At 34.8% G+C, this 26,177-nt stretch overlaps 3 protein-coding genes across 8 annotated transcripts; all 3 read right to left on the reverse strand.

Annotated features, from left to right (window-relative positions):
- Positions 1 to 37: 37 nt before the first annotated feature.
- Positions 38 to 3,445, reverse strand: LOC140816799 (uncharacterized). Its single transcript, XM_073176255.1, has 4 exons — positions 2,835 to 3,445; positions 2,078 to 2,233; positions 1,309 to 1,989; positions 38 to 1,130 (listed from the first exon to the last, which is right to left on the reverse strand). The coding sequence occupies exons 1-4, from the start codon at positions 3,156 to 3,158 to the stop codon at positions 120 to 122; spliced, it is 2,172 nt and encodes a 723-aa protein (XP_073032356.1). The 5' UTR covers positions 3,159 to 3,445; the 3' UTR covers positions 38 to 119.
- Positions 3,446 to 10,467: 7,022 nt separating this feature from the next.
- On the reverse strand, positions 10,468 to 18,229 carry LOC140817470 (nuclear pore complex protein NUP1). 4 transcript variants are annotated; one of them, XM_073177173.1, is made up of 9 exons: positions 17,839 to 18,229; positions 16,636 to 16,682; positions 15,772 to 15,866; positions 15,114 to 15,312; positions 14,663 to 14,965; positions 14,487 to 14,585; positions 13,681 to 14,391; positions 12,965 to 13,404; positions 10,468 to 12,580 (listed from the first exon to the last, which is right to left on the reverse strand). In XM_073177173.1, the coding sequence occupies exons 1-9, from the start codon at positions 18,125 to 18,127 to the stop codon at positions 10,867 to 10,869; spliced, it is 3,897 nt and encodes a 1,298-aa protein (XP_073033274.1). In that variant the 5' UTR covers positions 18,128 to 18,229; the 3' UTR covers positions 10,468 to 10,866. The 4 variants fall into 4 exon arrangements, with proteins under 4 accessions (XP_073033274.1, XP_073033273.1, XP_073033276.1 ...); XM_073177172.1 differs by having other exon boundaries at positions 15,772 to 15,881; XM_073177175.1 differs by lacking the exon at positions 17,839 to 18,229 and adding an exon at positions 17,131 to 17,243.
- Positions 18,230 to 18,475: 246 nt separating this feature from the next.
- Positions 18,476 to 25,487, reverse strand: LOC140817471 (calcium-dependent protein kinase 1-like). 3 transcript variants are annotated; one of them, XM_073177177.1, is made up of 8 exons: positions 25,044 to 25,487; positions 24,015 to 24,880; positions 23,039 to 23,182; positions 22,762 to 22,914; positions 20,164 to 20,279; positions 19,911 to 20,078; positions 19,111 to 19,335; positions 18,476 to 18,993 (listed from the first exon to the last, which is right to left on the reverse strand). In XM_073177177.1, exons 2-8 carry the CDS (start codon positions 24,796 to 24,798, stop codon positions 18,862 to 18,864), a joined length of 1,722 nt encoding a protein of 573 aa, XP_073033278.1. In that variant the 5' UTR covers positions 24,799 to 24,880; positions 25,044 to 25,487; the 3' UTR covers positions 18,476 to 18,861. The 3 variants fall into 3 exon arrangements, with proteins under 3 accessions (XP_073033278.1, XP_073033279.1, XP_073033277.1); XM_073177178.1 differs by having other exon boundaries at positions 24,015 to 24,902; positions 25,175 to 25,486; XM_073177176.1 differs by having other exon boundaries at positions 24,015 to 24,902; positions 25,044 to 25,486.
- Between the last annotated feature and the right edge of the window lie 690 nt (positions 25,488 to 26,177).

Below are 26,177 nucleotides of genomic sequence, written 5' to 3' on the forward strand. Positions count from 1 at the left end.
CCTTGATTTGGCTCCTTGGACTAATTCACAAAACAAATGAGAGAAGAAAATATATTTGTCAACTTTATTACTTCATTAGATTACAATGTAACTTTGCTTTTTTAGATTACAATGTAACTTTAAGATTCATCAGATTCAGTTGGTGCTAATGATAACACTGGTGGTGATTCTGTTTTTAGTATTGGCAAGCACCTAGTGAAATGGAATTCGATTTGCAGCCGGTGATGAATGCTCGTCGATGCAACCAATCCCTTTTTCAGATCATCTTCCAGCTCCCTGATCGGAATAGCAGCCAAGAAGCTCTTGATGTACTCTTTGCACGAATCTTTACCCATACATAACATCGATGATTCCTCGTCATCGTCGTTTCTTGGAGCATCATCGTCTTTTTCGGATTTTTCATCTGATTTTTTACGGGCCTCCTTTTCAATCTGATATATAGTTGTATCTTTATCAAACTTCAAGATAAAGGCTTGGTTGCAGCCCTCGAAAAGCCTCTCGCCCAGAGTGTCGATGACGTAGAAACAATCGTGTTCAATCTTCAGTACAAAGAAATGGTCGTTCCAACTGATGATATAGAGCAAGGGGTCGTTGGAGGAAGTGTCGTTTTTTGAGGCACAAATGCATATCTCGTCCCATATGCTGTCAAACGACATTGCCCCTTGGAGGAAATCAAACCCTTTGTCCTCTAGTCCATCCGGGCGGAAAAACCCGACAAAGGATTTTTCGGGTACAACGGAAAGTGGGCGAACTTCAGCCTCGAGGACTGTCTCGAGATCAAAATGCTTGTCGGGGAACCTTTCTTGATAAGTCTCATTCTCACAGAGATTCCTCCACTCGAGTGAACCTTCACGGATCAGGCTGTCGAGTTGGGATTTAATCGGCATTTCATCGTGGTTGGACTGTAACCAGTCGGCAATCACTGCTACGAGGGCTGTGCATGCACTTTCACCAGCTGCTCGTTCGCTCCTCTGGTCAATTGAAGCAAAGAAAACTCGAGTTTTCAACTTCTTTAATCCATCGCGGCTGACGATCTCCTTATCCTCCCATACACCAACAGCAAAATTGTCTTCTCCAAATACACACGAGGATGGCTGATCAGCAACTGAATCTTCTTCAGTTTTTTGCTCCTGTCACATTTATAGACAACATTAAAAACATGAAATTGTCACATATTTTGAAGTCGGTATCCATTAATACGAGCAATAAAGATAATTAAATGAATCGTGGAAGAAAAAGTACTATCTGCTCGGACGACATCAAGATAATCACACGCGTGAATAGAAGGGCAAGGAAATGAAAACAAACCTCAAAAGTGGTTTCATCCGAAGAGCCAAGTTGTCGACGATCAAAATCAATGTCATCTCCTCCTTCCTCTCCATAATAATTTTTCAACAATGGCTCTCCTTTAACTTTTGGGGATCTGAAGCTTAGCTTTCTTTTCCTCCAGGGTAGAAGCCTGTTCTTGAAACCATGTGGCGGTGACTTATCTGGCTTCGATGCATCAGAATCCCCGGAATATACTTGCCCCACGTCTGAGTTACGATGGCTAAAGTAAATCCAGTCCTCATCCTCACTACTGCTTGTGTTCGAGTATTTTGAAACACCAGCATGATTTGCATGGGCCAATGTTCCATAGCTGAACGATTTTCGAACAAATGAGACATCTTTTACGTCCTTAGATTCCCTTTCATCGGAGTCATCGGATGATTCAGTTTGAAGTGGGAAAGTAAACTCGATGTCCTCGCTTTTACTCGAGCTCCTTCCATCACTGACTTCCTCTTCATGACCGGTCCTTTTACCTCTTTGTGCGAACATCCCGTTAAAGGTATTTGCTTTTTTTGAACCCGTCCTAAGATCAGGTAGCTCCTCTTTGTCCTTTGAAATTACATCTCCATAACAAGGGGATCGAGGAAACAAAAACATCGATCTCGAGGTCGTTTCAGAAGTTTCCTCGAGATTTTTCAATTCTAAAAGGAAAATTGACAGCTGCAATCATGTAAACGAACAGTCTTAGCCAAAATTACGGTACAAAAAGAGTCATTAACGAACAAACGGAAGATGGCTAGTTGCTTACCGAAAGAGATGTAATACTGCAAACCGTGTCACCGCATATCGCCAGAGGGACGTTAAGTTCACTGCCATGTTTTGTAGCTGTAGTGGCAAAGTCAGCAAGGTTCAGAGATGCAGTGGCGAAAATAGAGGCCCTGTTCTTTGAATCCTGTTTTGAACCCTGATTCAGGACACAATTCGCCAGCATTTCAATGCAAAGAATTTTATCCAAAAACGACATGTCAAATAAATTTAATTCTAAATGTACCCATGAGATCAACATATTGTTCTTTGTTCTACTCGTTAATTCAACACAATTCTTAGGCTGAAAAAATAGTAAAACTCTATATAAAAATAATTTTCCACTACAAGGGAAGAACACAAAGAAATAGAAAAAAGATGTTAGTTCTTCAAATATGTTATGTATGACAACCTTTCAATGATCAGCAACCAAATATGTGAGAAAAATAAATTTTAAAATAATTTTTCCCGCAGATCATCCTCTCAATCCCAAAACAAGTCATCGATCCTAAAATATGGGTAGAAAAATCAAAGGCCCTTTTTCTCTCTAAATGTGAAAATGCATCATTTCTTGATTATAAGAACCAAGGTATGTAATTCACCTCAATTTCTATATACAACAAATTACACTGCTTCGGTATGAAATACTGCACAACAAATTTTTTTATAAAAGGTCAAACCACATCACTTAACACCAAAAGAAGCCCCCAAAAAAAAAAACCAAAAAGCAAGAAAAAATGATACTCATTACTCAAACTCACATTGAAAACTGTAAACGAAACCTCCCACGGATGAAAGACACCATCCTTGCAAATGGACAAATTGCAAACATTTTGAAACTCCTCATTCCACTCAACAACCCCATCTTCTTCTCTTATTATCTCCTCTTTTGTGAAATTCCTCCTCACGCTTCTTCTCAATGAAGTCAAAGCATTTCCCTTTGAACCTTTCCACTTTATTTCAACTGAAAATCTCGGAGGATCTTGGGGTTGTGGTGATGATTTGAGGCCTGTGAGTTGATGAACCGTAATATTGGCTACGAATTTCTTGAACGAGGGCCTCCAGTTCATCATCTTCACCACCATTTTCTCTCTTCTGGTGATGAACTCTTTTGACTTTCACAATAAATATCACCCAGAAACAACAAATGAAAAAAGAATCGCTTTTTGCAGATTTTTTTTCTTGTGAAATTGAGGGGTGGATGATCAAGAAAAAGGGAATTTTGGGAGATGGGACTTGGGACTGAATCTAAACGCGGTATTTGAACGTTAGTTTGGATACCAAGAAAGGAGAGATATATACAAATAGTGTAAGCATGTTCGTGTGCACAACCACTTTCAAAGAAGAGAGGCCGGCCTATGTCATAAGAACCAACGCCTTTGCCAGTTGACTTTTTAACATGAAAGTGAGACGCATGTAAAAAAAATAAAAGAAAGATGCATGTCATAAAATTACAAGACATTCCTATTGTATATTTGTTTTTTTTCATATTTATTTTTTTATTATCAAATTTAAGTCTAAATCTGATGATTTTGTTTATTGGAGAAGTTAGTGAAAAATTCTCAATCAAAACATTTCTTTAGGTTCACTTCCTATCCACAAAATTGTGGTACTATGTCATACAAAATGTGGTACACTTCATGTGGAAATTTGGTACTAAAAAAGTACCCAAGAACTGAACACAAAAAAAACGATGGCCGGCGATTGAAAGCCAATTTCTCATAAAAATTATTAATTCTGATTATTTGTGTATTTAATATGTAGCATAACCCGGATATTTTTCATCTATGTGGATATAGAGTTTGAATTATATCACTTTTGCGAGGTGCAAATGCAATTTACCCATTTGGTAAAAAAAAAATGAAAACATATTTAATAATGAAGTTTCCTTGAATTGGAAAAGGGATTGGGTGGGAATCTTGGAATGAATCGCGCTGCTTATACAATCATCGAACCTATATATAAATATAATTTTAGATAATTAGTTATTTATGGTAATGACAGGTCTATTAATTTATATAAAATTTTTTAACAAAATTATTATCTTATTAATTTATCAAAATTTTTATTTTAGTCCACTGGCCCAAGCCGAGACCAATAAAAATATTATTTTATAGATATTATTAATTTGTGGAGTTTTTAATATATATATATATATATGTATATATATATATATTAAAAACTTTAACGTCTATTATATGTTATGAAACATAAAAAAATTTCTCATTCAATAAGTGAGTTACATCATCGATACTCACATAAATAAATGTACACAGTAAATGTACAGTATATCAAAAAACGAGACATGTCTGTTCGGTTCATATCTATAATGAAAAATAATACTTTTGAGATTAAAAATCATATTTTTTGTAAATCAGGATCATTCTTACAAAATGAACACGTGAGAAGATCTCATAGATACTCGCATAAATTTGTATGGGAAGTCTGCAACAATCAGTCGAGGTGAGCAACAATCAATACACATACATACATGATCTGATCCAACTAATAAAAAAATATTATTTTTTTACTACAAATATAAGATGGGATCGATTTGTTTTATGAATATAAATTCGTAAAATTATTTTATACGATGATATCTATTCATATATTAGACTAGACGACGTCGATGACCATAATAATAATGATATTATCTAGGTTTCGATGTATCGTGGATGCCATCCATCATCTGTTTGGAAATCACGACGAAATATCATTTAAATTTGTTTAGGGCATAACTTCTTGTTTTTGGATTATTCATTGGGGGTTTCCATACTTTTGTCTTGATTTTCTCGTACAGCTCCTCGCATGTGTTTTATCATTAATATTTTTTTTAATTTTAAAAATATGGGAAAATTGATTATATTTTGTTAAATTAATACGGGTAAAATAAAATTAAATAATTGTGCACAACGTAAATTTTTCGAGACAATAATATTTTCAAATAATAAGTTTTTAACACCCACCTATATAAGAAAAATTACATTGTTGTTATTGTAATTTACATTTTTTCTATTTAAATTCCCTTAACGATGAATTGGTATTTTTTCTCTTGTAATTATATATATATATATATATATATATATATATATATATATATATATATATATATATATATATATATAATATATATATATATATATTTATATTTATATTTTTGGTCATGTGACGATAAATTTCACTTTTAATCATGTAATTTATATATAAAAATTTTAAAAAACATACAAGTTGTAGAACGAAAAATAAAAATTTATATTAATATGATAAAAATGAAAAACATACAAATTAATTTTTAACCTAACTAAAATTGAAATAAATGTAAATTATTTCTCCTTTATATAAAGAAGTGCATCGAGTCACGCTATTTATATTTTATTACATGTTTAGCAAAAAAATTATTATATTAATTAATACTATTATTACATCATGATAATGAGTAGGTCTCATGTGAGACCGTCTCACGGATCTCAATCTGTGAGACGGGTCAACCCTACTCATATTCACCATAAAAAGTAGTACTCTTAGCATAAAAAGCAATATTATTTCATAGATTACCCATATAAAGATCCGTCTCACAAAATTTGACCCGTGAGACCGTCTCACACAAGTTTTTGCCCATGATAATTAGACGATTGTGACTATCGAAGATATTTTAACAGAAAAATAATAACAAATCAATCCTACTTGGTCGTTGTCTAAATTTTGATCACATAATTTTTAATATTTTAATGTTATCATATATAATCTAACTTATTATATGTGTAGTATATGCACTATTAGATAATTTTATAACAATAAAATATAATATTTAAATAATATATAAAATATTACGCGTACACATTGAGTAAAGTCGGCTGATTAAATGAACATTAAGCTATAAACAGATTTAACAGAATTGGTCAATTCATTTATGCATTTATCGTGCGGCGTAATCAAACTCCAAAACGATCCAAATATTAACCATGTCTATCGGGGATCGACAAGTTCGACTTAGTTAAATAGACGAGTGTTACATCAAAGTCATGAGTTCGATATTTTTTATCAATATTTTTAAACGTTAATCTGTTTTACATATTTTATCCGTTGAAGTTTAACCGACTAATATGATTTGTACGATGTTTTACCTAATACACATTGAATGATACCAATTTTTAGTTATATCATCATAAAAATATACAGTAATCGAGTAACTATTGTTTTTAGAATTGGACCAGACTGATTGGTTATTTCTTGTATTTAAATTATTTCTTATAGTTGGAATTTTATTTTGGTTATATGTACATGATTATTTGAAAAATTGAACTTTGTTAAAAATATTTTTTAGTAGTATTAATGTTTATTTGATTTACTTTTTGTTTAAAAAATATATATATAATTATATATGATATGTTGATTATGTATTTGTTATTTAGATTTTAAACTTTAGTATATATATACACGTTATTACATATATATATATATATATATATAATATAATATTTTAAACTATACTATATTATTATTTTATATAATGTAAAAGTATTTCGGTCCGATTGTCCGATTGAACAGTTATTTCTAGACAGATCGATTCGGTAACTCATGGTAACCACAATATATAATATTATATATTAATGATTTTATAAGACAAACACCTTCTAAAATTAAAATAAATATTCCATTTTTCAAGCTTCCCAGCTTATGGCAAAGTTTGACTAAGCACAAAAATAAAAACGAAAGCAAGCAAACTTTTCCAGCATAATATTGATTATTCTATAGGTAAGCTTGGATACATGTTCATCCATTATGTATATACTACATAGGTTTGAAATTGCACTATTTATTAATTACTATTATTATATAAATTAATTATATGTTATAATAATTTTTGTACTCGAAATACTAGATGTAATTCTAGCCTAAACATGGATGGACTTTTTTGAGTTGGGTCACACTATAGACTTTATTTCTGATTAAATGATCTACTAAGCACTATTTGATGTTACAATATAGTAGTCAAATGATGCCTAATATTACAGGGGTTTAGAATGAGTAAATAGTACCGAGTGACTTTCTGGAACGTTTTCTTGCATCAAGTTATCCACGTTGTTGTCTCACTTGATTTGGTGGATTAGTTGATCTGTAAAAGAGTGATATCAGATCTTAACGGATAATATTATTTATGTTAAGAACATGACCGATGGTTGGGAAAGTGTAGAACCGATCTCCAAGATATATAAGACAACACTAACAAATAGACACGTACTTTTCCAGAATCATGTGTCTAACAGCCCGACTCAGTAACACTCAAATAAATGTACAACGCACTGTCACAGTATAAGAAAATAAAGTTTGACATTGACTAATTGCCGTAACTTTTGGTCTAATAAAAATCACTTAATTCTAACATATTATTTTTTCTGCAAATTTATCAAGCCTAAGGAAAAAAACAAAGGGAATGATATTTTTTCTTTTGTCTACTAAATCGTGGAGCAGTGAGCACTAAGAAATATTTAGAGCATCTCCAAGACTGTGCCAAAATGGCTTTGTTCCTTCAATGGGGGCTGCAATTTTTTTTTTTATTTGTATTTGTTATAAATATTTGTATTAAAAATTATAAATAATACTTAAATAATAATATAATATTTATTTTATTTTTTAATAATTATATATTTAATCATAAAAATTTAAAAAAAATAATTGTTGATTTTTAAAATATTTATTTATTTACGTTAATTATTAATATTTAAAAAATATTTTTATTTAATGATTTTTAATTAATATAATTTAATAAAAATACAAAAAATTAATATAACAATATAATTAATTATTAATACATGTAAAATAAAAGAAATATTTCGAGAATATTTTTTTTTTTTTTGTAAGATTTGAAGTGAATGAGTTGGAGATTGATGTTGTATTTGGTGCAGAAATCGCACTATTTTAGTATAAAATTTGTATTAAAATAAATTTTATGATCAGAGATGACCTTAGAATTCTAATTTTACCAAACGATTATATAAATTTTAAAATAATATTATGTTCACCACTAAAAAGGAAAAAGAAAAAGTGTTATCCCTCTTCATTTACAAATTAAAGCAATAAATGGGTGGTTGCTAAATCCTATATGGGTGCCCCTCAATCCTCATAGGCTTTTTGACTTGGTGAATTGACCAATCAATCTATCAAAAGGATCATCAACTCGAGTCTGACTCACCTTTCTTTGCCCCTAAGGAGTAGGGTTTACTTTTTGTCATTTTTTTAATATAAAAATAAATAAAATTAAAATTGAACTAAAATATAGGGATGACATTGAACTAAAAATCTATGGTCAAAATTATTTCATGATTTGATATGTCGTTTAACCCAAATTTATGATTTCTCAAAAATAATTGTTTTTGTTACCATCACATAAAAAAAATTACAACGATCGGATTTAGTTCTTTCACGTGATGCTCTCAAATTTGTAAAATTGACATGTAAACATTGAAATCTACGGAATGAATAACGAGTGAAAATTGGATATCAAATGGTATATGTCAATTTGATATATAACTGCAATGAAAATTATTATTTTTTACGTAAAAATAATTATTCAAGAGTTGATCTGGATATTTGTCTTATAAAATTAACACGTGAGATAGATATTTGATCTAAGTCATAAAAAATATTAAGATCAAGTTAACCACTTCGCAAAACCATATTACATGATACTTACTCTTATCTTACTTGGAGGCATATTACAAAGAATTTTTTAGTTCAAGAATTTTCTGTGTTAGCATTTACATACATGGATGCTTAACAAAAGTTGCGTGCTACAACTTAATAAATAGTAATGTTTCTTATGGAGCTACCGTGTGCTCTTTCCGAAGCAACCACTCGCCTCTCGGAGTTTGATGTCTGCGTATGTATCGAGTCTGTAATGTGAAAACTGGTAGTATTATTGATATAGATCGATGAAAGCTCCTTCCCTGGTGGGTTGCTCATGTTCCATGAGTCTGAGCAAGAGAAATGTTGGGATTTTAGGCGTAAGCAAGAGCTCAACTCATTTAGTCTGTTGGATGAATCGTGCTGCTACACATTACCTCTGTGGGGGAAGGGGCGGAGGCTGGTTATTAGTTTTTCAAAATTTGCTTGTCTAGCCCTTTCTCAACATACTAACTTGCTTTCCATGTTGGATTTTAGATATTTTAATTTGAGAGTTAAAGCATGTATTGTCAAAGTTGTTTTTATGTTCACTTATAGTTTGAGGCATATGATCTGAATAATTGGGTGATTTGAAAACCTGTGAGGTGCCTTCCCGTTTTAGAATTTTGTCACAATTTGAAGTACCAAGAGAAACTATCTTCACTTCGTGCACAACAAGCTAGTAGAAGAAAAGAGTTTCTTGGCAAGGAATTAGAGGAAATACTACGAGAATACCAAGAAGCTGAGAATGGCATCCCTTTGATCACAAGCGTTCCAACTGACCCACACAGACACGCTGGAACTTATCATATTGCACATACTAATCGTTTGGACTCTTACAGAGAGAGGGCGTCATTTCCTAGGTGGAACCAAGGTGCTGAAGGAGAAGGGTCGGGGACGAGACTATGACCAAACTGGTGCTCGGTACTAGCGGACTTGTCTCGAAAGGAAGCAAGACTCTGACTTCTCACAGATACGACCCCCACGTCGATCAGACATTGTGTCTAAAATTGTTGGCAGTTGGAGAATAACAAATTCTTATATATTGCTTCTTGAAATATTTTTGATCCGGTATTGCAAGTCATCAACTACGTCATGTTAAGGTTCATGGTAAGAAGAAAATGTTTACAGGTTACTTTATGATATGTAAGACGTTTATTTTGAAAACAAATGGTTAGAGATGATGACTGCTACTATCTTGGTTCTCTCATTAAGTTCCCATGTACATCATGCGACAGCAAATTTGAAACGACGAGACGGTAAGTGTCGATGAATTTCTCATACGCTCTTAAATATTGAATCAAGCACACTTTAAATAACAATGACATTAAAACCCATAAATAACAATGACATTAAAAACCCATAATTCTTTTTTTACCAACTCTGAATTAATGGTAAAAGAACGCAAGAAACGCCACATACGCCATGCTCTTCAATACATGTTTTAAAGGAACATTAACCTACAGGTTCGGTTAACACCTTAACCACCAAAAAAGAAAAGAAAAGAATATTACGCCACCGTTGATACAACCACTCGTATCGCATAAAAGTGCTTTTATAGACAACGATCCTTGGGATTAGAGCAAACATTAAATATTTTACTTTTACAAAATTTAGATTTTCCTTATTTTTTCATTTAATCACCCTTGACAGAGTCGTACAGCATAAACGGTCAAATGATCTTGTACAGCTTAGGAATCAGTAAAACTGAAAACAGGAGACTACACAGTATGATCCAGAAATAAGTAGACATATTTTTCAAATATCATTTGCAAGCAATTCTTTTATGTTACACAAGACAATACATAATATCAATGGTCAATTTACACAATTCCATGCCATGAAATTTGAAGTATTACTACTTTACTCATACAATGCAATATTCTTGATATCAACGGACAACCATTCTAAATTGCAACAGTTTTTTTGCCAACCAAAATTTTGCTAAATTGGGAAATAATTTTTTTAAAAAAAGCAGCACATGGAATGATAACCTAACTTCCAAAGCCAAGGCGGTGGACCTCACGGATATTGAGACTTCCAAACACCAGCTGTTAATATCCGCCAACAAATCTGCTCAATAGTGATGGCTTTCTTTAAAAAAAAATACAAGTACACCATTCGAAGGCTTCACCTCTTCCGGTTCTTATTTCTATTTACTTTGACAAACTTTCGATTCGATTTGTCAGCACCACCACTCCCCAATGAGAAACTACCACCATTATTGAATTCTAGGCTACCTGAAGCCTGAAAGGTAGATGGATTTAGTGGAGCAATTTGATTTTGTTGGCCGCTAAATTGGAAAGGATTTGACAAGGGTGGAGCTGCTGATCCAAACATAAAGCCAGCAGGGGGAGGAGAAATGGTTGGTTGACCAAATATAGGAATAGAAGGTGCAGAGGATTGCACTGGATCCTCAGCCATGCTGTCTTCGGCATTCATTTGGTCACCGCCACTTGGAGACGCTGTAAAACTAGGTGGTCTATTACCAAATATTGGCTGGTTAAGGGAAACAGAGGGTAAAGAAAATGCAGGAGAAGATGTCGAAAATGGAAAAATTGGGCTGGATGAGGAACCAGACTGTGAACTAAAAACTGTGGATGTAGCATTTGCAGGAGCAGTGGTAGAAGCCGACGTCCCAAATGAAAATACACTGGATGGAGAAGAAGTAGTAAATGTTGAACTAAAGGCCAAAGACTTCGGACTTTCCCAAGTAGAGCCAAATATGTTTAAAGCTGCTGGTGTGGAAGCTGAAGAGCTAGCACCAAAATTAAATATACCAGATGTGCCAATGCTCGAAGAGCTAGCGTTGTTAGTTACTGAAGTTGCCACGGAATCATCACCATAACTGACTACTGGGGGAGTGACACCATTTGTCGAGCCAACTGCACTGACTGGATCAGCGGAGGAACTTAAACCTAAACCAAAACCAAATATGCCAGGGGTAGCAGGGGCGTTCAAGCTGACTGCACTGTCACCTGATAAAGTGGAGTTTGCACCAAATTTGCCAACACTCGATGTTGGTCCACTACCAGATTTAACCATGCTGGTCTCTGATGAGGAAGCTGAAGTAGTAAAGCCCAAACTTTGGTTTGGATTAAACTGGGGATGGGACAGGGAAGTGGTCAAAGACATGCTGCCACTCATCTTAAGGGAAGGTAATGACCCAGACGCACTGATTGGAATGGATGTACTCTGCGAGACAAGTCCAAAATCAGGCACTGAAGATTTATTGGCAGTTGCAGGAAGAAAACCTTGAAAATTATTTGCAGATGAATTACTAGGGCCACTTCCAGAGTTTTTAGCCACAAATGGTGTAACAGCTGAATGCATTGCACTAGAGCTGCCAGTATTTGGTTCTTTCTCAGCTTTGTTCTTTAGCTCAGACACTTCTGAGATAGTAGTAGTTGATGGTGCAAGTAATGCACTGGATGGATCCACAGAGGCACCAAAATTGAAAACAGATACAGCTGCATTTGACCGAAAACTATTGTCATTGGAAGAGGAAGTGTTGCTATTGCCGAAGCCAGTAAAGCCAAAGCTTGCCATGCTGGTCGAAGAGGTAGCGTTGGTGCTGGCCCCCATCCAGCTAAAGCTTGCCATGCTGGTTGAAGAGGTTAAAGGACTAGAGATAGCTGTCGATATCTGATTTGCATCATGAGAAGAAGTTATGGTAAATGACACTGCGGGAGCCCTAGAAATAAGGGGCCCATTTGATACAAATGGTGCATTATGAGCCTTTCCATTTGCATCTCTTGTCTTCAAAGGATCAAGGGATACAACTTGATCAGACTCGGGTGTTTCCATCTTAGAGCCATCAGCAGTAGAAACAGCCTTCAATAAGCTGCACATGAAGTCAGCATACTTCAAAACAAAGATAAAGTGGGAATAACACTGGTTAGAGGGGAAGCTGGAGAACAATTTTCCGGTTTCGCCAATGACAGCTTTTGCCAAGAATTGTTAATAATGCCACGTGAGTCCTAATATACCTAAGGTGGCGCAACACAGTTCATTCACCAAGTCTAGAAGCATCATCATCATCACACGACTCGTGAGTAAAAAAAAACATCACACAACTAAAAATAACACAAGGTTAATAGCAAATATTGAGGCACATCCAACTTCCTTTCTAAAAAAACCACGAGGCAGGGAAACAGTGAAATAACAAGCAATGGAACAGTTGGAACTGAAAACCAGTTCCAGATAAGTATTGGCGGTCACTACTAACCTGATAGAGTTCTCAGACTTAGATTCTGGTTTCACATTGACTGATACCGAAGGCAACGGAGGAGTATTATCAACAGCTTGAGAGCCCAATCTGAACCCGGAAACTGAATCATTAGTTCCATTTGCTTTTTCAAACGAAATGACCGACTGAGAAAGAACATCTGATTGGATTGCTATATTTTCTCTCTCTGAAAAAGAGAGAGAAATGCCATCATTTCCTGTTTCAATCATGGGAGCTCTAGGATTACTGCTTTCAGTTGTTTTGCTTGATACAACAGGTAACTTCGCTTCTGGTTGACTAGTAGTTTTCAAATGTTTGGGTTCTTCATTATCAGAGCGTTTGTTTCCGAGAGTATGTGCATTAGGCGGTCCTCTCCCTTCTGCCAAAGGTCTAGTTGCAAGCCCATAAGAATGTTCATCATCATCCAGCTCCAAAAAATCCTACAAACACAGCAATAAATTATAAGTCCATATTTGGATAAAAGAATATCAAATTTAATTGAAAACTGGTTTGTTTCAGCCATCGGAACAAGATAGATATAAATCAAGGCAGTCAAAGATGCACAATTCGGCATCGAGCCATAAAGCTCAAAAGCACAAACATAAACTAAAATTGCACCGTAAAAAGAATATCAATGAGTAACAGCAAGCAACTCAAATAAAGAGAAACATGAAGAAAAAAATTATTTCTGACAAGTTAAAGGAGACAACACAAACCTCTTGCGCACTCATCCTAAATGCACTCTTAGTTTGAGGACGTTCAGCTACACTATTTTTTACTGCTGAATCAGCAGTTATACTGGGGCTAGGAATCGAAGAGGACTCAAGAAATTCATTCTTCACTGCAGGATTCAACATGGCAGAGACTATTACAGTTTCTTTATCGCCATTTTCAACCTTTCCGGTCCTTTCAAAAGTAGAATCTCGGTCATGAGATAAAGCGACATCAGACCTATCCTCCAACTTTTGATCATCTTGAACAGCCAGCAGCAACTTCGAAGAATCTACATCCTCCATGCTCCTGAGAGCTTGTCCACGAAGCATACTGGGTGTCAATCTAAAAGTGGATTTCTCTCGCACAGTAGCCAGCTTAGATTCAGATGACTTTTCCTTTGGAGTCAACTTTTCAAGATGCTGCAAAATTCTTGCAGCAACCTCAGTAGATTTGGAAGAGACACAAGCATAACTGGCACTTGGAATGCTGTCATCCTCATTTTGCCCAGCAATTTTTGAGACCCTATTTTTCTGTTCAACAACTAAAGGAAGCTTTTGCTTTGAAGTCACCAGTGCAAGATCAGAACCACTTTCCACTCCATGTGCCATCACAGGAATTTTAGAAGCTAATAGATAAGGTTTCTGCCTGAGTCTCCGCATGGGACCAACAGACCCAGGATCATCATCTAAGACCGAACTCCTGCGTTTCAAGGTCTGATACACAAATTGGTAACATAATAAATGAACAAAAATTAAAAGAAGAGAGAATCAAGCTCTAAAGTTCAAAATTTTAAAAACAATAGATCTACCATTGACTTGGCTTCCATTCTTTCATTTTGCTCCACTAGAGAAGAAGATGATGAGGGTATTGACAGTCCACCGTAGAAATTGTTGGTCGATCCGATTTCCTAAAATCAGCCGAAGGAGAAAAATTAACTCCAAAAATTACTTCTATTTTGCAGATGCAAATTGCAAGACGTGTAACCTTTTTAATGGAAATTGGATGAACTCTAGAATATGGGGTACGAGCCATGTTGTAAATCGCCGATCTGCCTCGAGATTTTGGAGTTACAAAACCATTTTTAGGATCACCACGGCCAACAGAAGTAGTCATATTCAATGACATGTTGGGAGATTTGGAAGCGAGAGGTACATTAGAAAGCAATCCTGCATCTTCTCTACGAACTTGATTACGAGTCCCTAAGTTTGATGGGGATATTTTAGAAGGTCTATGGCCCATGTAAGCTTTTGCAAGTTCAGCTGGAGGCGCCATATCATCCTCAATGACCTGGAGGTATTTTTTTCAGTTTGCTACCTAAAAACCTTGAAGATGCTACAACATAGCTATAAACATCATCAAGAAACACAAGCACAAAAGACAGCATGCCGCGCGTGTTGGACAATGGAGTATGTGAGTGGTGTGGAATTTAACTTACTGTTGAATTTATAATAGGAGATGACATAACCCTCAACGATCTATCCTCGACCTGCATACGTTCTTCCGACAGACTACTTGCAAATGGTTGATGCCTTTCAAAATCTGGTGCTCCTCCTTCACTTTTTTTGGGACCAACACTGGGTGATTCTACAGCAGCCCTTGATTGCAATAGTCCTGTCAGATGATCGATCTCAGACCTGCATAAGGAAAGCATATTCTTCTAAAAAATCATTTAAAAAAAAAACGTGTAAAAAATATACTTAGGCACTGTATATTAAATATTATAACTCCTACAGTTGCATAGGCAGGACAACAACATTAAGTTGTCATATCATAAACAAAGTTAATTCTCAGGAACAACACATTGAAACAATTAGTTACAAAGAAGTGATATCAAATCCTGAACAGTGAAATTACACATCACACATTCGTCCACATCCCACATCAGCAGCAGACACTTCAGTTTAAAACAAAGGCAGATAATTCCCTCCTGGTCCTTGTTTGTGGCACCGCATATAAGAAATTTTCAAAAACTTGCTATAGGAACACAATCTCAACTACAAGATAAACGAATACAAAAGTAACATTTCCAACAAACAAAGACAGCTTGAAAAATAATTCAGCATGAATGACAATACATTCTTTCAAGAAATTACCTGCTAAAAGTCTTCTGCTTCAGCAATTGCTCGAGCTCAGAGATTCCATCATCAGCTGAACCACATAACAACAGGCTGCTAGTACCACCTCCGCACTTTAGCACATCGCACTAATTATTCAACAATTGAAACAAAAAATGGACAAAAACTAAAGATTTGAGATAAATAGATAACCATAGATATAGGACAAATGGAATTAAATGTGGAAGGAAGATGATAGGGGGGCTGAAAACAACTGAACATTTCAGTACCCGGGTCTAATAGGCTTGCCTTACAAACAAAGTACAACCTAAAAGACAACATGGATTGCTCTCATATACATTTTGTTTATAATAATTTCATTAAATATTACATTTTTTACATGAGTTAAATAATATTTCATCCATCTGAGTTCTCAGCAAGAGTCCAATTGAAAAGCACAAACATCGCTTCCTACAACCATATCGCCTCTCACTACATGGATCAGCTCAAACTCACCATGCACTCGACGATTCAACAACATCGACAATTCTACTTCCTATAATTGCTAATTTAGATACTTTATGGGATCCAGTTACAAATAATGCACAATTATCATAAAATAACTCCCATACTTTTAGATGAACCCATCTTAAAACATCTCCTTTCATTCTAGCAGAATTTTATCCAGCACTTGCAAAAAGGAATTAGTATAGAACAAACTAGCTAGAACAATTTTCTGTAAATCCACGCTGTACGTGATTTTGACAATTCATAACAAGATCACTGCAACACCAAAATAAAATCTCCAGACTGCACTAGAAAACATAGACAACAATTTCTGAACAGTGATACAAACAAATGCCATAGAAAATAAAGCTTAAAACAAAGGAATGCATGACTTACATCAGAAATTGCCACCTGAATCTCATCACTCAAAGGACAATTTACCTCTGTTCACATCAGAAGACATGTGTCATCAGTCAATTACTGCCTACATCATGTAAGACCTAGGAAGAACAGCAGATGGCAAAAGTAGGAGTAAGGTAGAAAGAACAATTTAGCTTTTATTTTATGATTTGTGAGTTTGTATGGGAGGAAGTCTTATGAGTTATAATACATACTTTATGGTACTTATGAATGAGTTTCGTTTTGTTATTTTAGGGGATAAAAATAGTTAGGCAGAGTTTGGATTCAGAAGTTGTTGCTTAAAAAAACTATTAAATAAATCCAACTTTTTAAAGTTTTTATTAAAAAAAACAGTAGCGGTTTTTCTCATTTAGATAAATGTTGAAACGTGCTTTTATTTTTATTTAAATAAGAGTAGATGCAAAAGCCCAAAAACTAGAAATTCTAGCTTCTAAAAAAACTTTTTAAAACAGCTTTTGTGGAATATCATACCACATGGCAGTTGTGGAGTATCACTTTTTTCAGGGCGACCTCCATACATGAAATATAGCACAACCATGTCATCCACATGGCAGTTGTGGAATATCATACCAATTGACAATGATTGAATTCTGTGAACATGTTCAAAAATTAGAGTATATGCCAGCAGAGCGTAGGCCGTAGCATACCCTGATATTCCACAACTGGGGGAAAAACATATCTCCTTAGAAAGTTCCAATACAATCAATTTCAATATGGCTTCAGAAACAAACAAGTATAGCAATTGAAAGTCCATCTCGGCGACTTTCTAAATTTTACCCGAAAAACTACTGACAGAAATGAGGAATTAAAAAACAAATAACCTCGGGAAGGTCAAGTAAACTCATTTAAGATGAATACAATAATCACAAATCGAAAAAGAATTCTTCTGTATAACACATCTAAATCCTACAAAACAGTTGAAATATTGTCGATGATTAAACTTTAGGTATATCCTCAAGCCAAGTCCATATTTTTCAACGAGATAAAGCTATTCACCACTCGACCAGACAAAGGAGATTTAAGTTTCCCAATTATATAATTAAAAGATACGATGAACACATAACACAAAAGTAGTCGGACAAACCTAAATTAAATCTCAAAACCAAGTAACCTTAGCTAATCACACGACAGCATGAAAAAAAAATTGAAAGAAGAAAATGAAAAAATCAACTCAGCTACCTTGTGCCTGCGGAGGCGGCGGAGGTAGGCGTTTGCGAAAAACCGAGGAGAAGAAGCGGCGAGCCCCATATGATATAAGCTTGGAGGCAGGATCCACCACGAGCTTCGCGAACAAGCCAGGGTTTTTACTGCTACCATTGTATGAATTGCTGATTCCCGCAGTGAGGGGACGATCGTAAGGCGTCGTAGGGAGGTGCGCTCTGCGGAAGGGCTTCTTTCGGAACTTACCTCCTGCTCCAACGCCGCCGTATGCGGCGGCCGAGACTCCGTCTTCACTCGACGTCGCCATTTAATAGTTCAAGTTCGGGAGAGAAGTAATTGAAGACGAGTGGGTGGAGAAGCGAGACAGAAACGGAGGCCCAATTTTAGGGTTTTTATTTTGCTCACTGAAAGCGATTGTTGTGCGTACAAATATTAATATCAATGTTCTTTATTATTTTGTCAGGTTTCTTTTTTCTCCCCATAAAGTTTATAGTAATTTTTAAAAATTATTTTATAAAATAAATAAATATTCATTTTTTGTTTAATATTTAATTTGCCTAAATAATTTAAAATTTTCTAACCAAGTTTCATTTTGATTTTTTTATGTTTGTTTTCATTTAGAGAAATTAAATTCAAATTAATTAAGATTTTTAAATATAAATTTTTATATATTAATACAAATATTTCAAGTATTTGACATTTCAACCCTCATGATGCATGTATACACAAGCACAAGTCCATTCCACTAAACCAACTAGATTCGAAAACAGACGCTGGGAATTTTTAACTGTGAACAAAATCCATATTTGAACCAACCAAAGGTTCAAATCAAGGAAAATAATTAAAGGGATTTTCTTTCCGTCTTAAATGATGTGTTCTTGATGCAAACAGAAAACAGTCATAACCGAATCCAGATTCGTCCCGGAGAAAACCTGAGCAAGGCTGATTCACAATCGACTATACAGCTATAGCAGCATCACAGCCATTTCATCTGAAGTGATCGAAAATGAACGAGAAAAAAATGGAGTGGTGTTTTGAAGGCTATGTGAGTTTCAAGGCATCCCTAAAGTTTATGCTGAAACTTTTCTCCAAGCTTCGTTTACCACCTCCACCAGCAACCGGGTTGCCCTTTTGCATCATGGTAACAAACTCGTTGTAATCAATACGTCCGTCCTGAAAGAGAGTTGAAGAAGCCAAGTTGCAGGTTAACTTTAGTTGAAAAATGCAACACACAACTCCCACGAGATGCATATAAGTTTAAATAGCACTCTAAAAAAAGTATGAACTAACATTGTCCTGGTCAACTTCTCGGATCATCTCTTCAAGGCGGGAATCATCGAAACCATACTCCTGACACACGTGTTGAAGCTCATCTGGGGTGATATAGCCACTTCCATCTTTATCAAAGTATGAGAAAGCAGCAAACAGGTTATCCTCTCTCTCGATTTTGTTGAGATGCAATGTTGCAGCTACAAACTCTCCATAATCGATTGTTCCACTGTTATCAACATCAGCCTGCAGTATGAGAAAGTGGGACAGATTACACACAGAATGGAAACAAATATTTGAATTATGACAATGAGGTTGATGTATTCACGACATACACAGAAGGAAAATTTTCAAATAATAATATTAAATGAGTTGGATGGGAGATGCAACAGACTGCTGACGAGAGCCAACGGCGTAGGTGGGTGGGGCTTCAGGTCTATTTTAGCCCAGCCCAGTGGTTACGAAAATAGCTTTGCCTGGTTATAAATCGATCCAGCTATTAACAAACAAAACCAAATTGACAACCAGGTTGAACCAGTAAAGGTTCAAATGGGACAGTTTTTATAGATGGAAGCAGGCACTTTTATTTAGGTTCACACAATTAATACTCCCAACAGTTGTCACCCAAAGCTCATATTAAACCACTCAGTGGAAGTTAAGAATACAGGATTTTGATCAAAGAAAATACGTTATCTTGTTGAAGTCATTCCCTTTTTAGTTAATTTCAGTTCAAGTCTCAAACGTTAGAGATCGTCAATGTATTAGAATATATTATTCTGAAGAAACAAAAATCATAGAAAGCTTTCTTGTTTAATACTCACTGCTTGCATTAAATCATAAATCTCAGATTCATTTAGATTGGCACCAGCTCTCTTAAGTCCAGCTTCAAGCTCTTCAAAAGTGATTTGCCCACTATTATCTACATCTATCATTTTGAACATTTGTTTAAGACCGGCGATTTCTTCTTCAGATAATGATTCCGCAATGACCTGAAAGATAAAATCCCTCCTTGATATATATAGCACCATCAGATGTCATATTTCACTATATTTGCACGTTGATATTAAAACTTACTCTAAGAGCCATTTTCTTTAGCCTGTTCATCGCCGAAAATTGTTTCATGCGACTTAAAACTGCAGAGTCTAGAGGTCTATCTGGTGCCACACCGTCAACTTGAACCCAAGGGTGACCTAAAATAATTCAACAGACACAGTCAATTCAAATTAATTTCACACAGAGATACCGAATCTTTTAGATTGCATAAAATAGCAAATGAAAATAATTGTCTATCCAATATTTAAAAAGATCTGAATTAATTTTCATAAATTTTTTTGGGCATATTAAGATCTTAAATAGGAGAGCAGATTACTGTCGTGAGGAATTTATTGCTTTGATTGAAAAGTAAATGGCTCTGCCTGCTTTGACTAATCTATAGTAACAAGGTTCACAGCCCCGTACATCGGATCACTGTATTTTATTCTAGAAATCATATCATGATATTCTGACTGGTTAGATAATGTTTGCCCAGTATGTCCTGAAGTCATCGATACATTGTTCCAAAGTCCTGACTGATTAGAGAGAGTGTTTTCTGGTTATGTCCTTCTATACTGGTTTGCGTCCATCTCAGCGATCATGAGAATATTAAAGAACGATCAAAAGAGGAAATAACTTACAAAAATTAAAGCCAGTTGGGCTATATGATATTTGCTCGTGGCTTAAAAGAGAGGTTATTGAGCCAAAAATTAGTAACAAATGTGAGTTTGACTACTCAAATAAATTGCGAGGAAGATGTCTCTCATATAATTTCCCAGTCTCAAGAAAGCATTTCAAAGGTTTCCATAACCAAAAGGATCCAACAACATCAGGACATAAACCGTTTAAAGCCAATAGACAGGGAATTGTGTCAAATGACCAGACCTCAAGCAATTTAGGTAAAATTATGGCAGGGACTTGGACAGTGTAAATATTCTAAATTACAAGGTTATCCCAAGAACGTAGGAGAGAACATTTCAGATATCTTTCAAATAATGTAGAAAATTTTCAGCTTACATGATGTTGATCACAACGGAAGGAGAATTAACTGTGTGTTTCTATCTTGTTACATGATAAATCATTTTGCACAAACTATAAAAGAAGTAATGCAAGAGAAAGCGCATTTAAAAAGGAAAAACACGAGTTAGGAAAGTAGATTAATTGCCAACTGATAAAAATATGACATCGAGTTAAATAGGTAAGCTGACTCCATGATATGCTCTCAAGAATATAATTTATTTTTGGATTTATTTTGTCATTCTAAAAGAGCTATACCTGAAAATCATGAATTTGGATCAAAATCATGCATTTTACTAATTCATTCAATTATGCCAAAGGCCTAACTATTAAACTCTGAATTTCCATTATAAAACTATTCTCCTTGGGAAATCTAAAACCCAGAGATTTTGGTGGCATTCCTCTTCCTTAATCTTTCAACAATTCACCATACCTACTAGTTCATGTCCTAAAACGAACAACCAAAGAAACTTGATACTTTAAATTATCTTCTATGGCCCCCATTTAGTATTCTTTATTTGATTCTCAATTTCTTCACATTGTTGATAGATTTTTCAAAAAATTGAGATGCCACATATGTAGCCATAAAAACTCGTGCTAGGACCTTAATTGCCAACAAGAGTATTAGTTGACTCAGATCTATGGGCGATTTGTCCTTTCGGATGACTGGCATGGGTGGAGAAACTCAACGGATTTAGGGAGCCAATATTTTATGCAAATCACATAAACTTCAATCTTTTGTTTGATCAACCCCTCCTCACACTCAATCGGGTCCCTCTAATTTCATAGACCAGATTGGGTTGAATATGGACAAGATCATTTCATCCATTATCCAAGATTTTGAGGGACTTGAACAATTTCGTTCCTTATTGGAATTGTCCACTTAAGGTCCCAAAAGTGGAATCTTAGGAAAGCAATTAGACAGCAAAGATGGGTACCAATTCTTTTTTGATAACTAATGATATTACATGTTTAAATAATTGAAAAATAAATACAATATGTAAAAAGACCAAGGATTTTTTTACATGGAGAAGCCCCTTCGAGAAGCTTATTTTCCATGGAAGCAACACTTCAAATCTTCATTGTACATGGAAAAATAAATAACTTACAAATAAGTGTAATACATGCATGCTTTAACATACATCTTTTACGACATACCGAAAGTTGACCTCTTGAAAGGAAATTAAGATGTATTGATAGATTTTGCGTAAAAAATGACAATGTATGAAATTAGATTATTGGGATAAAACTATAGATATTGCCAGATCAAAGCATTTCCTTCATGGTTGCAGATTGGACAGGTTCAAAATCCTTAGTATACCAAATCCTAAACAGTTCCAATTCCAATTCATAAACTCAAATTAATCCCTTAAACCACAGAAGTGTGTTGGTGTTAGATGCAATAGGTTGGCAGCTGGATCCACAGTTGCATCCAGATATTTATGAACAAATTACAATATAATCAAAACAAAAAATTCTCCTAAAAAAAGTAAGAATAATTAAGCTATTAAGATTTTTTTTAACGAAAAATTCCCTAATCAGAAAAAAATTTAGATGAACTTGAATGATATCCAAATGTTTTAATCTAAACAATTTAGAAAAAATTCCATAAGAAATACTCACAAAGGACTTCATGAGCATTTAATCGTTGTCTAGGGTCTCGAACAAGCATTTTCCTTACTAAGTCTTTTGCACTTTCTGAGATACTTGGCCAGGGGTCTGATGAGAAGTCAAGTTCGCCATCCAGGACTTGTTCAAATATTCCTTGCTCGGATTCTGAAGTCCAGGAATTTGATGATTAAAAAAGTGAAAGATCATGCAAGGATAAATCTTCTTTGTGTGGTCTTGGTCGGATGAAATAAAAGGCTATATTTAAACAAATGAATACAAAAATCCTCACCAGCCCAGAAAGGAGGAACTCCACTGAGTAAAATGTAAACAATTACTCCAGCACTCCAGACATCAGCTTCTGGACCATATCGCTTCTTAAGAACTTCAGGTGCAACATAATATGGGCTGCCTACCACGTCAGCAAACTTTTCTCCTGAGAAAAGTAAAATATAGTTTTTAAATGACCAAAAAGACATAGATAGCATGCCTATCTTTAAACAAGGAAAAATAGTTAAATTACATCAACAACCTGATATTCGACCTAATTATAAATCCGATGACTCTCATGTCCTTGGTGACTAAAAAACGTTTCTAGTAAATTTAAGAGGATCCATATAATTATGTCCAGCCTCAAGAAACGCCATCATAAGCAATATAAGTCCCTTAGGTAGTGACTGGGAGAGGAAAGGTAAGCACCCACATTTTATACAAAACAAAAAATTTCTTTTGCCCTTCAAATTTGTATCACTCTTTGTTCAAGAAGTCAAAGAATGTGCCTAAATTTATACTATCAGTTTGGTCAATATATGTAATTAATCTGAAACAACGAATTCACAATTATAGCAACCGATCACGTAGCTCTGGTGTTTAGGTATTAGCTATAAACTCAATGATTCAACTCTATTCAAGTAATTAAATACTATGAGCAAAAAAGTGATGGCTATTACCCGATATCCTCCTCCCAATACTTACTGGATAATACCACGATAAAGTATATTAATTGAGAAACTTTAGTTCTAAATGACTAGTTGATAAATATCAAATACACATAACTATCCCAACAAAGCATTTTAGTGCAGCTCCAATCCAGATCATGTTGGTTTTCTCAGCAAACTTTATTACAATATGGAGGTGGTTAGCATGCTCATTTCTAATCCAGAAAATGCAAAACCCAATCAAGAGAACAACACGAGCTAACAAGAAACATGCATCTCTTCAACATAAACTTCACTCTTAAAAACACACGATAGATTTGATTAGCATACCTGGCTTGAAGAATATCGACAACCCGAAATCAATTGTTTTGAGAAGTGATTCTTCCTTTTGATCAACAAAAAGAAAATTTTCCGGCTTAAGATCACGATGCATAACACCCAATGAATGACAAGCTTCTACCACTCCAACAATAGTCCTTGTAAGCTCGGCTGCCTTCCGTTCAGTATAATGCCCACGTTGTATTATCCTGTCAAAAAGCTCTCCCCCCGCACATAACTCCATGACAACATGAACAGCGTTAATATCTTCATATGCCCCCTTAATGGATATAACGTTTGGATGACCAGCCAAATGGTGCATTATTTGAATTTCCCTTCTGACATCCTCCACGTCATCATCAGTCAATAACTTCCTCTTTGCAATTGATTTGCATGCGTATTCCTTTCCTGTCGCCTTCTCGACGCAGAGGAATGTTATTCCAAATTGCCCTTGTCCTAATTTCTTCCCGATACTAAAAAACTCCTTCAAATTCCCAGTTTTCCTTTGTAAAACCGAACTAGTCCGAAGTCCTGCACTAGTATTCCTCTTCATAGGCTTCTTTGCCTTTGCTGGTTGCTCCTGTTTTGTTTCCGACTTTGGGATTGTCACATGTTCCGGAGGTGTGCTTTGAACTGGCATTGCTGATTCGTGCTCTTTCGGTGTCTCGTTTTTAACATTCTCTCCATTGACTGAAGATTCTGTACCATCTGGCATGCGAGATCGCCACACTGCAGCAGAAACCGATTGAAAGATAGCATTTTTTGATATGCTAGGTCCAACACAAGAATTCCCCATCTATCCCCAAACTAAAATAATTTCTTCTTCAAAATTCCACAATCTCAACCATCAATCTAACTCTGCCACCGGAAAGAAAGCCCTGGTGATGAGAGAAGATCTACCTTTTGATCCATATTCAAAGCAAAGTCAAAATTTTCCTTTTTCATTCAAATCCACGATAATAAATGCAGAAGCACATGCAACAACAGAACAATTGCTAGGAGAATATCAAACTCAAATATCGGAACATAATTTTAGCTTACCAGAGATTGCAAATCAGTTCATATAGGATAGACAACAAAATATCAACCACGAGTAAACATCAAAATCCAGGATTTCAACCATTAATACAGGCATCAAGAAAATCATAAAACAAGATTGGGAAACTGTCAACAGGTTCGAATTCAAAGGGTCCAAACTAGTAATAAAGACAGCAAAGAGATTGTGAGCAAAGAGCAAAGCCCATCAAGATAGCTGTGAGTAATCGTTCGTTTCTTTAGGACATGTTTTTTCTTGGAAGAAACGGTACGGTTAAAGACTGAAATTGAAGCACATATGTGCAGGCTAGCCGCTAGAATACACTGGAGAAAGTTGAGATCTTGATAAGAAAGAAGGTCAAAACCGATCCATCTCCTTGGTGGGTTCTTATAAATTAAGTCTTCAATGTGTATATATGATTGTGTGCGCGCATAATCATATATCTAAGTAGACACCGGAGTTGCGGAGCTTTAGATGCATTCGGACAAGCTCCCACAAGAAACGTGCTTGGTCATGCATCCAAGTAAATATCGTTAAAAGTTCTATATTTAAAATTTTTAATTAATTATAAATTTTTAAAAAAATAACTGGTATTTTACCGTCTCACATTTTATATTTGTAAAATGATTCGTTCACAATTATAACATAAAATAATATTTTCAATCAAATCAATGATTATTAAATAACATATTTTTGACATAAAAATTTTATTTTTTATTTGAATCAATATATATCGAATATATTGAACATATCAGCGAAACATATATTATATAATTCTATCATATTCACAAAACTAATATGTTCAAACCAAGTCCAAAAAAATTTCCCAACATATTATAGAAAAACACATCAAAAGTTTTGAAAAAATTTGTTCTAAAAAGAGCAAGATTTGGTTTAATAATTAATAATATATTAAAATAAAGCATTTAAAATTCGAATATAAACAATAGAAAATATATTTTACAAGATTTCAACTGTTATTGGCATAAACAGAGGTGGGTTTGAGTGATTTGGATATAATTTTGAAATTTTTATTGGGATTGATTTGTTCTTTTTCCTTTTTCTTCTATTTTTCCAAAAACAAGATTCGAAAATAATAGAATTAAGTAATTAACAATCTTAGCCATTTTTCTCGTGAC

The sequence above is a fragment of the Primulina eburnea genome, chromosome 16 (genome assembly GCF_022965805.1).
Source record: "Primulina eburnea isolate SZY01 chromosome 16, ASM2296580v1, whole genome shotgun sequence".
Classification (NCBI taxonomy): Eukaryota; Viridiplantae; Streptophyta; class Magnoliopsida; order Lamiales; family Gesneriaceae; genus Primulina; species Primulina eburnea.

What these genes read in the sequence shown, in the direction of transcription:
- LOC140817470 (XM_073177172.1), bottom strand. Translation starts at nt 18,127, where the DNA reads ATGGCGACGTCGAGTGAAGACGGAGTCTCGGCCGCCGCATACGGCGGC. An exon ending in GCCGCCTCCGCAGGCACAAG is followed by an intron (nt 16,683 to 17,838) that starts GTAGCTGAGTTG and finishes TGATGTGAACAG; the next exon opens with AGGTAAATTGTCCTTTGAGT. An exon ending in TTCAGGTGGCAATTTCTGAT is followed by an intron (nt 15,882 to 16,635) that starts GTAAGTCATGCA and finishes TTGAATAATTAG; the next exon opens with TGCGATGTGCTAAAGTGCGG.
- LOC140816799 (XM_073176255.1), bottom strand. Translation starts at nt 3,158, where the DNA reads ATGGTGGTGAAGATGATGAACTGGAGGCCCTCGTTCAAGAAATTCGTA. An exon ending in TTTCGTTTACAGTTTTCAAT is followed by an intron (nt 2,234 to 2,834) that starts GTGAGTTTGAGT and finishes GTCCTGAATCAG; the next exon opens with GGTTCAAAACAGGATTCAAA. An exon ending in CGGATGAAACCACTTTTGAG is followed by an intron (nt 1,131 to 1,308) that starts GTTTGTTTTCAT and finishes TAAATGTGACAG; the next exon opens with GAGCAAAAAACTGAAGAAGA.
- LOC140817471 (XM_073177177.1), bottom strand. Translation starts at nt 24,798, where the DNA reads ATGGGGAATTCTTGTGTTGGACCTAGCATATCAAAAAATGCTATCTTT. An exon ending in GTCGATATTCTTCAAGCCAG is followed by an intron (nt 23,183 to 24,014) that starts GTATGCTAATCA and finishes TACTTTTCTCAG; the next exon opens with GAGAAAAGTTTGCTGACGTG. An exon ending in AAATGCTCATGAAGTCCTTT is followed by an intron (nt 20,280 to 22,761) that starts GTGAGTATTTCT and finishes GAATTATTTTAG; the next exon opens with GTCACCCTTGGGTTCAAGTT.